The sequence below is a fragment of the Papio anubis genome, chromosome 9, assembly GCF_008728515.1.
Source record: "Papio anubis isolate 15944 chromosome 9, Panubis1.0, whole genome shotgun sequence".
In the NCBI taxonomy this organism is placed as follows: Eukaryota; Metazoa; Chordata; class Mammalia; order Primates; family Cercopithecidae; genus Papio; species Papio anubis.
In genome coordinates this window covers 28668314-28682727 of record NC_044984.1, presented here as the reverse complement: position 1 = coordinate 28682727, position 14414 = coordinate 28668314, and the positions used below count along the sequence as shown (strand labels likewise).

The window sequence follows — 14414 nt, the reverse complement described above, 5'->3', positions numbered from 1 at the left end:
GAGATGAGTCAGGAAATTCCGATCACCTTCCTGCCTGGAAGCTTGATAGTTGGGGATAATTTAAAAAGAGTGTAGTGCTCTGTTGGCTCTCAGTAAATCTCAGAGACTTATAAAAACATGGAGCCAAATAATTACTTTCACCCAAACTCATGCCAAGAAAACCGTGAGCCAGAGGCCCTCCCTTTGGTCTATATGAGGACACCTTTCCTCCATATCCTCTGACCGGTGGGAGTAACTGCATTGCCCAACTTACTTTTTAGGGAACAACCTGTAAACCCTTTTTCCACTTTCCTCTTGCATCTACCTTGTCTCAACCTCCTAACTTCTTTCTGCTATGCCTCACTGACAGCAAAAAGATAAGACAGCTGACTGAAGACGCACTGTCTCACGTGGTCCAGTCCAGAGCTATTTTACTGTTGTCATGAAAGTCATGTCTTCTCTGATCTTGGGACTCTCCAGGCCACTGGTTCCGACACCTCTTTCTTTCTTCTTCATGTAGTAACTGTTGAGCCAGGCCTTTTTCAAAAGGGATAATTGTCTCTTTCCTTTCTTTACCTTCATCATACTAAACGGCTAGAAATTCTTTGGGAGAAATAATACTGCTGATACAAGTCCCACAGCTCCGTCTGGGTCTTTTTTGTTTTGTTTTAAGAAACTTCTAGGCTGGGCGCGGTGGCTCACGCCTGTAATCCCAGCACTTTAGAAGGCCAAAAGGCAGATCACAAGCGACAGAGACTTCATCCTGGTCAACATGGTAAAACCCCACTCATTAAAAATACAAAAATTAGCTGTTATGGTAGACAAATGCAAAATCCCAGCCACCAGGAGGTTGAGGCAGGAGAATCAAGCCGGGAACCAGGATGATTGCAGTGAGCTGAGCTCGGTGCCGTCGCATCAGACAGGACAGAGTAAGACTCTGTCTCAAAAAAAAAAAAAAATTAGCTTTCATATCCAGCAGTGCAGCTCTTGGTGGAGGTATCTATTCTTTTCTTTCGTATGCTTTAATTCGACCCATTCAACACATACTGCCTGCCTGTAAGAGCAAGACAACAAATAATGGTTCCTTCCTGCAAAGAGCATATAAGATGTTGGTGGAGAGAGACATTATGTAAATAATTCGATGAGTGATTGATTACAGTTATAAAAAGTGATAGGAAGGAACCAAAATATGGAGATCAGGGGCCGTGCAAAATGGGTAATATCACCTAAGGGTTGGCCCTGTGCTGGCACTGTGCCATGTCACTTGCTTGCAACAGTCTTTATCCTCATTTTACAAAGGAGAAAACAGAGGCACAGAAAGGATCCTCCCCACAGTCAGCCAGCCCAAGTCGAGCCAGGATTTGGACCCATGTCCATGTGGCTCCAGATTCACAGGGTTGGCCGGGAGCACCATTGCCTCCAGGGAGGAACATATGACAGGGACTCAGGAGACCTCGCAGGACATCTGCTGCTCAGGCATTATGAGAGTTACCCAACTCAGAGGTTCTGAATATCTGGAGAGTCGTGGACTCTTGAGAATTTCACAAAGTTGTGTCCCCAGAGGAATGCACATATACACAGAGTTTTACACAAGCACCGAGAGGTCTAAGTACCCAGTCCCTACTTTATCTGCTGATTTTGAATAAACATCTTAGCACTAGGTGGTTCTTGAGATCTTTCACTGTATGATTCAGGAAGCAGGAAAGAAACAGTAATAGGAACAAAATGTTGCAAGTACTTTCCTACAAGTGCAATTTATTCCTAAATTTTAAGATTGGCACACATGGATGGAATGAGATTTCTTCTATTTGACATCATCTTTAGGAGGAAAGATTTTCAGTGAAAGATCAGCTCCTGAAAGTTATCTTTCTTTTGTAAAAATTCAAGATATAATTCCCAACATGCAGAAAATAACATTCCCTGTCCACAGTCCTTATCCTCTCTCTCCAGAGGGAATCACAATCCCAAATTTGACATTTTTCATTTCCACGATTGTTTCTAGGACTTTACTTCATATACACACATACCAGTGAATAGAAAAGTATTGTTTTACCTATTTTCAAACTTTGCATAAATGCCATCACTTACTTTTTTTTTCATTTACCATTGGGCTTTTGAGATAAATCAATGTCGATATATGTAGCTATATTTCATTTATCTTAACTGCTGTATAGTATTTAATTATCGTTATCCATTTTTCTGGATTTGGAATTTAGGTTAGTTCCACATTTTTGCTGTTATAAACTATGCTGCAGTGAAATCTCTGTGCATATATTCGTGTGCAAATACATGAAGCTTTCTTTCAGGCATAGCCGTGGAAGTGTAGTTGCTGGGCAAAGGATAGATGCACGTTGACTGAATTACATCCGGAGACATTGCTCCTGAAATGGTTCTAGCAGGAATGAGAATCCTCTTTGTTTCACTTTCTGACCATCCCTTGGTAGTATCAGATGTTTAAATTTTTGCCCATCTAGTGGTTATGAATTATATCTCAGAGAATTCACAATAGAAAAAATGTAATTAAAAATTGGATGGTTCAGCTATGAGCACTATCTTACAAGAATATAATAATGTAAATCCTTAATACCACTTCAACCAGATATTCTGAGACAAAACCTGTTTGGAGGGTGAGGGGTGAAGAAATGTGTGTGTGTGTGTGTGTGTGTGTGTGTGTGTGTGGCCATCTAACAAAGACTGAGTTACAGTGTTCTATAGTAAGTCAATATGATAAGTTCTAAAATTGTAATTATGTTGTTTTAATAATATGGCAGTAAATATCAGAAACACAAGAGCTAAAGACTTGAGAATGGTTGTTTCCAGGAAGCAAGACTTGTGGGTGGGGCAAGATACTGCTATTGGTTGTTGCAAGCCTTGTCATTCTGGTTGACTTTGTTTTCCCTCAATTCCATGCACAACAGGAGCAATGGGGCCCTCTGTCCATGCAGCCCACAGCAGCCCGGGAGCCCCCAGCCCTCCTCACTGCCAGGCCATCCTCACCGGGAGAATGGGAAGCAGCAGCGGTTCCCTCACAAAGGAGCTTGGGGTGGCTGCCACTCTCCACTGCCACCAGAACCCAAGAGCAGTGGATTCCCAGTGTCCCCACGAGCTGTGTGGTCCATGATGAGGTACTGGGCTGGGTTTCTTGGTCCCTGCATGTTTTCAATGTCCAGCATCACCTAGTGCAGCCTGGGATACCTAGGGAAGTGAAGCACTGAGTCAGCACACTGTGACCTCCCTCTCTTCATGCTTCCCTCGTCACCCCCTTCTTTCTGTCCCCATTTCTCTCCCTTCCTCCCTTGTATTACAATGGATAAGAAAGGAGGAGTTAGAGGAAGCAAGTGGAAGCCCTGCTGCCTGCCTGTGATGAGGTGTGGGTCTGTGCAGCCTCAGACTTCAGAAGATGGGCGCCCTCCGTTTCCTGGGGGAGGAGAACGTTCTCCCTCCCCTTCTCCTGCCTCTGTCTGCTCTTTGTGTTTGATCTGAATTTATTGCAGTCCAAACATGAGAGGAAACCCAGAGGACTCTTCCTTTCTGAAATGTTTTTGAAGATGTATGAAAATCTTTACAGCATTTGACTGTCTTTCTTTTCTTCTTCTTCTTTTTTAAAATATTTTGACCTAGCCTTGAAAATTAGTATGGATTTATCAGCACAGGTGTTGCTCACTAAATTAGGTTGTCTCTAAAATATCTCAGGCCACGGGCAAGTCAGAATATAACAGATATATGTTAAAAGATAAACTTAGGCACATTCAAAAGCTAAAGAGTTTATTTGAGCAGAAAGTGATGAATGAATTGGGCAGCTCCAGACTGCGGGTGGTTTGGGGCTCCCCTGCTGGGGCAGGGTGTGGGGAAGCTTTTATAGGGCAAATGCAGAAACAGAGCAAAGGAAATATTTGATTGGTTAAAGGGGAGTAGTAGCCCTATGTGGATCATTCCAGTGGAAAGTCCCTAGTTAGAGGTTAGTTGGTGGTTAAGCTTGGTTTCATTTTACCATTTACACTGAGTTAGGTTTCTCTGCTGATGTAGGGATGCAGGGTGCCGGAGTCACCTTAGCCTAATGACCTCAAATTATTTTAACATATGGAAATTCCATTCATAGGATTAACACTTTACCACTTCAGATTGCTGTTGTTACTCTTCTGTGTAGTCCCTTAAAACTCCCTCTTCCTGCAGCCTTGTTTCCAATTATTCTTGCCTTTGCCTATGTTTGTTTTTTTATCTTGCCCCGTTCATTCATTCTTTTGTTCATTCATCAATAAATATCTGTTGAGTGGCTGACAAGTGCATGTTCCAGGCACCAGGAGTGTCCTGGTAAATAAGAAAGACAAGGTCCTTGCTCTTGTATAGCTTTCCTTCTAGTAGAGGAAGGTAGACAAAAAGTAATCAACACTGAATGAACAATGGGAGTGCTAAGAAGAGAGTAAGGCAGGATGTGATGGGAGCGATGCCTTAGCCTGGGGGCATTTGGGTTGGTTGGCCAGGGAAGGCTTCTGAATCCTCCTGAATGAGGAGAGGAGCCAGTGAATATGTGCAAGGATCTGGCAGAGGGTTCCAAGCTTGATGGTCATGAGCAAATTGGGAGGAAAAGCGGTGAGGGCAGGGAGGGGGCAGGGCGCAGGTGAAGGGCTGTGCTGGCTGTGGAAGCAGGTTTGGATTTTATTCTGGGGGAATGGGAAGATGCTGGAGTATTTTTGTTTTTATTTTTATTTTTTAAGTATAGACAGATATGATTACATTTCTTTTAAAAACATTCCCTCTTGTCTCTTTGTGGTGCAGGCTGTTGGGGGCAATCATGAAGGAGGGAAAAGGGTTAGGAGGCTTTCACACAAGCTGAGTGAGGGAAAAGGGGTCTTAGCTGAGAGTCATGGAAACTGCAATGAAGAGATGAGGTGGATTTGAGATACATTTCTGATACAGACCCAACAGGACTCGCTAATGTTTGTGATTACGGGGAGAGGGAAAGGAAGGAAACAAGGATTTCCAAGTTTTTGGCTTAACCAGGTGGGTGGATGGTGGCATTAGTTACTAAGTGGAAAAATTAGGGGAGTAATAGGTTTTCCGGTGGTTAGGGAGAGAATAAAATCACAGTAATGCATGAAATTCCCGAGGAAAAGGGAAGAGAAATAAAGGGTTAAAACATTGAGAAAATCTTGACATTTTTGTTGAGGGCCATGGAGGAAAAGAAGGTGAAACAATTGGGGAAATTGTGAATTTTTTAAATGGAGGCTAAAGAGTGGAGGAAAATGAGTACAGAGATCACTGGAGATGTTCAAGGTGGGACAGAAGCTAGGCTGCCATGTGGCTATGAACTCGGTTAGGGCAGGTTCATGCCAGGGTGTCTCACAGATGTGTTGCCAGCTCCTGTCACAGTGTCTGGCCAATAGCAGCTGCTTACATATTTGTGACATGGATCAGTTGATGAGTGGATGATAAGGAAATGTTGGAAATTAAGCATAGATGGAACATTTTCAATAAATTTGCCAATGAAGAAATGGAGAAAAGGTTGTTAGTGGGAGAGAGGTTTGTTTTTTCTTTTCAGACGTGTGTGTGTGCGCGCGCGTGTGTGTGTGTGCGTGTGTGCGTGCGTGCGTGTGTGCGTGCGTGCGTGCGTGCCTGTGTGCGTGCGTGTGTGTGTGTGCGTGTGCGTGTGTGTGCGTGCGCACGCGCGTGTGTGTGTGTGTGTGTATTCTTAGATAACCTGTAGAGAGGAGAGATGAATCATGCTGGAGCAGAAAGGGTAGGATGAAATATGAATTCCTGTGGTGTGCTGCTAATTGTTTAATAACTGGCTCTCCAAAGAAAGGGACTCCTGATTTGTAGTGTTTGCTAATGTAAGTACTCCCACTGTGGCTGATTTCAAACTATGAGTGTGACTTCACTGACCACAGAGTTGTGAGAGCTGTGTCATAGTCCACTGTGATGCCATGTTTCTATCAGACAGATACAATAGACATAAATAATCTCCAAAGCATAGATAATAGCAAAGTGAAGCAAAAGCCAACTCAAGAGTAATGAGCTTTGAATATTTAGTACCTTGTTTAAAATATGACATATTTAATTTTAAGTTTATTTACTTCAATTTTTAATAATGGCTGTTTTTTAAGTCAGTGACTTGTAAAATTCCTAAAAATTTAATAGGCAGCTCTTCCAAACCAGTGTCAGCCAGCTCCAGAGCACCAGTGAGAAGTTCCCTCAGGAGGGGGGAACTACTATGTACCAGAAAGGGGGCTAGCATGTCCCATATGTTATTCTATCTAACCACTGTGGTATCTCTTTTAGGGTAGATATTGTAACTCCCATTGCTATGAAGAAACTGAGGCTTAGAGGTTAAAAAACCTTGTCCAAGTTCACATAGTAAGTGGGAGGGTCAGGATTGGAACCCAGACTGTTTGACTCCTAAACTTGTGCTTTGACCATTTACTATGCTCTAAAGCCCAGAGTCCAGGGTGAGGGCTAAGCCTTGGGGAAGAGGCAGGGTGCTTGTATCATTTCTATGTGGAGCTGGCCTCTCCACTGAACTCTCAGCAGGTACAAAGATTCTTGCAGTCATCTCTGGTTCCACAAATGAGACACCTCTTGACTTGCTTCAGTATAGAGTATTGGTGCTAATACATTGAACTAGGTGACATGCTTTGTAGATGACTTTTTCTTTTTTTTTAACCTCAAGTAGCCGGCTATTTTAGAAAGAGTGATGATCGGAAAGCAGCAGACAGCACAGCTGGAATTGGGCCGAATTCTCACTAAGTTAATGTGTTTGTGGGCCTGGACCATCTTCCCCCCATGGAAAGTTGTCATATATCTTTTCTCTTTGGAAGAAAAAAAAAAAAAACGATGTCATACATTTGAGTATAAATTTGATTACTGTTACAATTACTTTTGAAAACTGTGCTTGTACTTTTGTCAGAAGGTGATCAGGTAAACCAAATAAAAGTTGGAAGAGGCAACGTTATCATAGTTCTTAACATCTCTGACTCTGCAGACAGACCGTTTAAATCATGGTTCTATCACTTACTTGATCCTGGACAAGTTATTTAATCTCTATGAGCCTCAGTTTTCTCATCTCTCAAAGAGGGAAATGCTGGTTATCAGGACTAAAAGCATTTGTACATGTATAAGCATGTAGTTGGTGCCTGGCATACCATGGCCACTCAGCACATGGAAGCCAGCAGCGTCATTATTATTAGTTTAGTATTCTGAATATTGTTTTCCCCATATGGGTTTCTGAGCACCAGAATGCATTATGAAAATGCTGAACCTGCAATATACAGGCAAGGAATGAGTTTGTGTGGATTTTTGTCGTTGTCCAACTTCAAAACTATTAGGACATAGTTGTATTGAATGCATTGGTGTGAGGTTGACAAGAATTGGGCTAAATGTTATCAGGCAAAATATTGTTTTCAGAAGTTATCTAATACAGGGAAAAATCTAACCCAGGAAAAAGTCCTACTGCAGGTCATTAATTTAGTTCACCTATTTTTATGTGGCTTACTGATTGACTTATGGGTAGAAAGTATAATGAAAAGCCTAGAGTTGAGAGTACCTACTCTAGAATCAGATTACATTTTAGTTGATGCTTCTTTTACTGAATTATTCCATGGGAAATGAGAAATGTTTTGTGTGTAAACACCCCCCAGCATCTTAAATACATCAAATTTGTGCACACATGGAAACACTTTCCCTTTCACATTAGAAAGCCCAGTGAATTCTAAATGAAATCTTACCTTCATTCCATATATATCAAGTATATACACACCTATATATGTATAGTCATTCTTCATATATACTTGATTGGTTTCATATTTAAATGACAATGACCACAATAGGCACTGAAGACAGTTCTTGGCTCAATAAATTCTTGGACATTTCCTCTTTCTTCTGCTACCCTTCAGGGTATGTTATGGATCATTCATTCATTCAATACTGTTTACTGAGCACCTACTATGTGTCAGGCACTATTTTTGGTTCTGGAAATATGGCAGTGAAATAAACAAAGCCCTATCCTTATGAAACTTTATGGGATAATGATCATGATATTTCTACATAAAATAAACTCCTTTTCTACTTTTGTGGGCAAGATAATGGTTAGATTTTCATTTCAGTGGCTCTTAAAAGTTTTTTCCTGTAAATACCTTGCACATAGGTGTACAAATAAAAAAAAAAAACAAGTTTAAGACTAGAGAACAGTCTGGCACTAAAGTGAATTATAAGGTAATTAAATTCAAGGGACATAAGGAGACATATAAATATTTTGACCTTCAATGATAAAATGGGTAACTGATCTTTTAAGTGTCATTTTTATGTTTTATTGCTGTAGACCTTATATCACACTTTTTCCCCAAAGTAAGAAATGCTGTGCAAATTAAACTCCTGAGGTAAGCTTTTGAACTTTTATGTCACACATATGATTCTATGAGTAGGGAAAACGTGTTCCAGATTATTAACAGTCTCATACCATCTTTGAGAGAAACTTAGTGAGCTAGTAATATGAGATTTGCAGGTGACAGAACAAATCTGTGTTGAAAGCCTGTATTATTGATGAATAATAACTGAGTTCTCTTTCTCCCCTTTATACATCATATTCACTGATTGATCTCAGATGAGTCATTTTCAGTCTCATTTAGCTGCTGCTTTCAAAAATGAAATGACTGAGTAAGAGGTGTAGAGTTAACTAATGGGCCCACACAGAAAATACATGTAACAGTTAAAAGTGAAGTTTGTAGGTTCGTATTTATTTAATAAATCCCACATCCCTCATTTTAAAATCTCTTAAAATATAAACCTCAGTGATGCATGTTAAAAACACAAACCACCTCGTGGAAGCAGATATGAACCAAGATCTTACTGTAAAGGGTTGTTGCAAATTTTTAATTGCTGCTAATAGCTTTTTCCTCGCTTCCCTTGCGTTGTGTATAAATAAGCTGGTCCACATTTCTCTATGGAATTCTCTCTTCAATGGCATGCATAGTTAAGTCTTCAGATGTAGTTTTTAGGTGACTGTATTCAGATCACTGTGAGTTATTTTCAGGAGGTAGGAGCACGATGGTGGCAGACCCAAGAAAGCACTAACTTTTAGGCTGAACTATATAATGACACTGACCAAACTAACCAGTATAATTAAAGTTATGTATTATTAAACAACTTTATAACTGTTTATACTCAGGGTCCTATCATTCAGACACAATACCCAAATTATATCCTTCCTAATTTTTGTCCATATGCATCCCTGAGTTTTTTCCCTTCTTCAGTTTCTTTCTATGTTTTTTTTTTTTTTTTTTTTTTTATGGAGTCTCACTCTGTTGCCCAGGTTGGAGTACAGTGACATTATCTCAACTCACTGCAACCTCTGCCTCCCGGGTTCAAGTGATTCTCCTGCCTCAGCCTCCCAAGTAGTTGGGATTACAGGTGTGCTACCCCAGTTATTATTCATCAATAATACAGGCTTTCAACAGAGATTTGTTCTGTCACCTGCAAATCTCATATCACTACGTCACTAGGTTTCTCTCAAAGATGGTATGAGGCTGTTAATAATCTGGAACATGCCCAGCTAATTTTTGTATTTTTAGTAGAGACAGGGTTTCACCATGTTGACCAGGTTGGTCTTGAACTCTTGACCTCAGGTGATCTGCCCGCCTTGGCCTCCCAAAGTGCTGGGATTATAGTCGTGAGTCACTGCTGTAATCATGAGTCGTGAGTCACTGCTGTAATTCACTGCTGTAGTGAATTGACCATAGTTTTTGCCAAGACCCTGTGTCCTTTGGTGTTCTGCGACTACCAGCACACTGAGTGAACGTTAAGGCACTGCAGAAAGGAGGTGGTTGATTACTGCAGGCAAATGACCTCCTGTAGAGAAGGAAATAGTTTATTGAGAAGAGTAAATGAATGGTGGTATTTTGCTCTAGGTATGACAGAAATGATGGGAAATGTATTTTTAAAAAATAAAAATTTAAAGTTGGGCACTGTGGCTCACACCTGTAACTCTTTGGGAGGCTCACTTTGGGAGGCTCACTTTGGGAGGCTGAGGTGGGAGGATCAATTAAGCGAAAGAGTTTGTGGCTGTAGTGAGCCATGATCATGCCACTACACTCCAACCTGGATGACAGAGCAGGACCCTGCCTCTAAAAAGAAAAAAGAAAAATTAAGTACAAAACTTATTTTCAAAAATAAACTGTGTCAGTTAGTGTTAAAAGGCTTCTTAATTATGAACTGTGTTTATTGGAATAGTGTCATTACTGTGCCTTTAATGTTCTTCGGTGGGTTATTTACTCAAGCTGGTTTCCTAGGTCTCATTAAAGTAGCTTTTCTTAAATATAGAACTTGCCAGAAAAGTGTTTTCTTTGGTGGCTAGAGAATTTGAAGAGAGATTTTTGTTTTTTCTATTATTGTTTCTTAGCCATTAATTGAGAGGGATCTTATCCCTTCTTAACCAGACCCAAAGTATGTGGTAAAGCAGGAACTACCTTTATAAGCTCATCTGAAAGCTTACTGGAACTCCACATGGTTCCTGAACTGAGCTCAGCACTAAAGTAGATCATTTCAATAAAGTGCTTGTTGGCTTCATTCAGAAGTTAGCACTAAAAGCTTCTTCTAAATAAATCACATGCTAAGGAGGCAAAAATTCCTTTTAATTTATGGGTAGCAGTTGATAGTTTCTAACTGCTGACAGTCCCTGGTTCATTCGGCTTCATCTTGATTGGGTTCTTGGCAATATTTGATCCCCTGTGAATTTCAATCAGTGGATGATAAGTTCTTTCCTTTCTCAGTGTAGAGTAATCAAGCTTAGGCATCTGCCTTCCAAATGGATGCACAGGGACATATGTTGAAAGAGAACATAGGCATTTCTGGTTTGGCTTGCAGTTCCATCACTGTCACAATAGTCTGTTGAAAGAGGATCTCGGGTCTCATGGCTTTCTGTCAGCTCAGCAGACACCATATGGAATACTCAACCTCTGGCCTGTGTGAGTAAGAGATTGGCAGCTGACTTCAAGGCCACCAAACAGCTCTCTTCTTTTGCAGAACACAGCCAGTGCTCTTACAGTGCTGCAGGGAGTTAGCTGCTGATATCTTTGCCCTTTTAGTTAATGCTACTATCAACCAGTTTAATTTTTTTCTCTTTCTCTTTTTTAATGTAACCTATTGACAGGTTGTGGAGTGATTGTAATAAAAGCTGTATCAGTTCATCTTAACATTGTAAACACTCAGATGATATGTAAATAATTTTTTCTTGAGAACATTAATCTATGCCAGGTAATAGATCATTGTGGTTTCAGATAATTTGGTGGGCTTTCCAGGTTGCTGCTTGGAAAATTGTCTGGCACACGTTTTGATCTGGTACTATGTATTGTAGAGTTAATATGACAGAACCTTAAAGATATACATGCTTAAATGAAATTTAAAAAAAAAAAAATTGAAGAGGTTTGGAAGGACATTTTATCCATCAGAAGAAAACCAGAATTTTAGAAGTGGAAATGATTTGAAAATTCTCTTAAAATTCACAAGCAAGCATGTTGATCATGATTTTCATCACGATCAACATTATGAGTACCACTGTAGCACTTCCCAATGGCCAGGAACCATGCCTCAAATTTTACAGATGGCTTACAATTTTAATTCTTACAAAACCTATGAGGTTGGCAGTGTACATTACCAGTAAAGAACATGGACTCCTACCAAAGTATCTGGGTTCCAATTCTGCCCCCACTGCTTACCAGGCATATGATCTTTCACAGATTTCTTACATGCTCTGTGTCTCAGTTTCCTTGTGTGTACCATGGCAGTAGTGATACTAAGGGATAGGTATCCCATGAGATTACTGTGCAAAACAAATGAGGTAGGTATTACATGAAACAGCTTATGATAGCTCTTAATTGTGGGTTTTCATAAATGATAGTACTAGGATTTAACTCCCCTCTCCCATGTTTATTTTATGAGAAAGCCAATGTGGAAGAATTACTATTTAGAAAGCTTTTCTTTTTACACCATTCACCCTTTCTTTGCTGTGTTAATGAAGGAAAGTTGTATAGTCTTTGTTTGACTTTATGGTACTTGGTTACTCTACCTCATTTTATGAGCTTACACTATTTTAGAGGGAAATAGATTATAAGAGAAAAACATTCATGTAACAATGATGGCCAATCCATCAAAGTTTAAGATGATAGTATAATCCTTATGATAACACTTAATTTTTTTTTTTTTTTTTTGAGACGGAGTCTCACTCTGTCGCGCAAACTGGAGTGCAGTGGCTGGATCTCAGCTCACTGCAAGCTCCGCCTTTCGGGTTCACGCCATTCTCCTGCCTCAGCCTCCCGAGTAGCTGGGACTACAGGCGCCCGCCACCTCGCCCGGCTAATTTTTTGTATTTTTTAGTAGAGACGGGGTTTCACCGGGTTAGCCAGGATGGTCTTGATCTCCTGACCTTGTGATCCGCCCGTCTAACACTTAATTCTTAACTGATGAATGCCATCCTTGTTATGTCTCAAAAGGCACATTTAGAGTTATTCTTAGTTTCTGAGACTAACAGCTGACCTTTTTTAAATTAAAATTTTTTGATGTATTTTGAATGACTATCATCACTTTAATATTTAACAAACAAATCATTAGGTTGAAAAGCAAATAATAAAGACTTAATTTACTAGCTTTTTAGATAGATGACCTTATAGTCATATGGGAGGATGTGTTTCATTTTGTACATTTATGAATTTTTGATACTATTTATATTATTCAAACCATGATCTTTATAACTTTATATATGAGCTTGGAAGTGCATACTGATTTTGAAGTCACCCTAAGCTACAGTCTTCATGAGTGACCTGTCATTAAAGATTTGCCCTTAATGATTTAACCTATATAAGTATTGGTAAAGTGTTTAAAATAGAAGTGTAGATTCTTAAGAGCTGAAGACAATTAACACATAAATAATTTGGAAAAATAAATAAATAATGCAATCAAACCCAAACAGCCAGCCAGAGTTGGATGGAAGGACGGAATAATGTTTGTGTCTTTTGTTAAGAGCTAGACGTGCTCTAGGTAGCTAATCAGAAACCAATATATTTCAGTGTTTGAGTGGTAGAGCTTCTGGTTCCTGAGAGCTAAGTCTTTATCAGAGATTTTTTTTCATAGTTTTCGTTTGGCTTCCTTAAGTAATTTTTCTTTGTGACCGTGAAAGGAGTGTGACTTTGTGAAAGGAATGATGATTCACACTGCAATTATGATGAAAAAAAAGCCTTGATTTTAAAAAGTGATCTCTTTCATTATAAAACTTCAGTTTGGCTTGTCATGCAGAGTCAGGGAGAGGTTGTGCATTTATCCCCAATATAATTTGTTTCTCTTTTCTTTGTAACTCCCAAGGTTATAAAGGTAAACCATTCAGATAAGTCAAAATTGGGTGCCAATCTCCAGACATTTCTAAGCAGGAAATGTAGACGTGATCATGGTTGATGACTAAGAGAACAGAATGTCTTGAGCATTAAAACCCTTTTCATTGTCCCTCATTGCTGTTTTTGAAAAACCTGAACAATGGAGAGTCACTGATTAGGTTTTGTCTGTGTGTGTTTTTTTTTTTTTTTTTTTAGAGAACAGCTATTTCTCAGGTTGTGCTAGAGACAAAGAAATGAGAGATAGCACAGGGTAGTGCAAGAAGCCTGGCTAGTGAATTCTACTCGGATTCTGATTAGCGATGTCCCTTGGGCCAATTACTTTAGCTCCCTAGATCTTGGTTTTTCTTATCCATGAAGTGACACAAGGGAGACAAGCTGGTTGGCCTCATGTCATTTGATACTCTCTGGAAAGTCTATTATCTTCAAACTCTTAAGAACTGTATGGACAGTTTTCCTCTTCTTTTTAAATGACCATACCATTGGCTTGTGTAGTTAGAAATTGTGTGAGAGTTAGAGGTTGACCCTAAAATGAGATACGATAATGAGAGACTCTTGTGACTACACAGACTTTCGAGGAAATTTTGCCAGTGTTCATTGTCATTTTTCTCTTTTCCTTTTCCATTGTTAATTTTTGGCATTTGGAACTTAGCTCAAATGGAATGATGGAAAATGTCAGTATTTTAAAAAGATTAAGTTTTGTGTTATATGTATTTTGTCTTCAATAATCATAATGTAGTAATGTTGTACGTTGGCAAATTGATTTTTAAAAGGTGGTTCTGTGATATATTTAATAAACATTTATTAAAAACTTACTGTATATACAAATGTCTTAGGGATCATTTGCTTGTGAGAGCAAAACTTTAAAAAGTTTGTTTAAACAATTTGCAGTATTTGTTAGAAAAATACACTAGAATCTAACAACACTTGAGGACATGTATTAAACGTGGTTTCTGGACACAGGAACTGGCAAGGTCAAAACATTTACATTTGTGCCCTTCTGGGGTTTCATAGTATCTCTATCACTTTAAAAAAAATTAATATTGTTTTCCTTTTTCCTTCTTT

General features: G+C 39.4%; 1 protein-coding gene across 4 annotated transcripts in view; it reads left to right on the top strand.

Annotated features, from left to right (window-relative positions):
- Positions 1-14414, top strand: part of TMTC1 (transmembrane O-mannosyltransferase targeting cadherins 1) — a 284687-nt gene that overhangs the window by 30429 nt on the left and 239844 nt on the right. For 3 of the 4 annotated variants that reach the window (XM_031650377.1, XM_031650376.1, XM_031650379.1), the window contains one exon: positions 2898-3104. The exons of the other annotated variant lie outside the window; for it this stretch is intronic. In XM_031650377.1, the coding sequence (XP_031506237.1) occupies positions 2898-3104 (207 nt within the window). The remainder of the gene's footprint in view (positions 1-2897; positions 3105-14414) is intronic. 4 annotated transcript variants of the gene reach the window in all.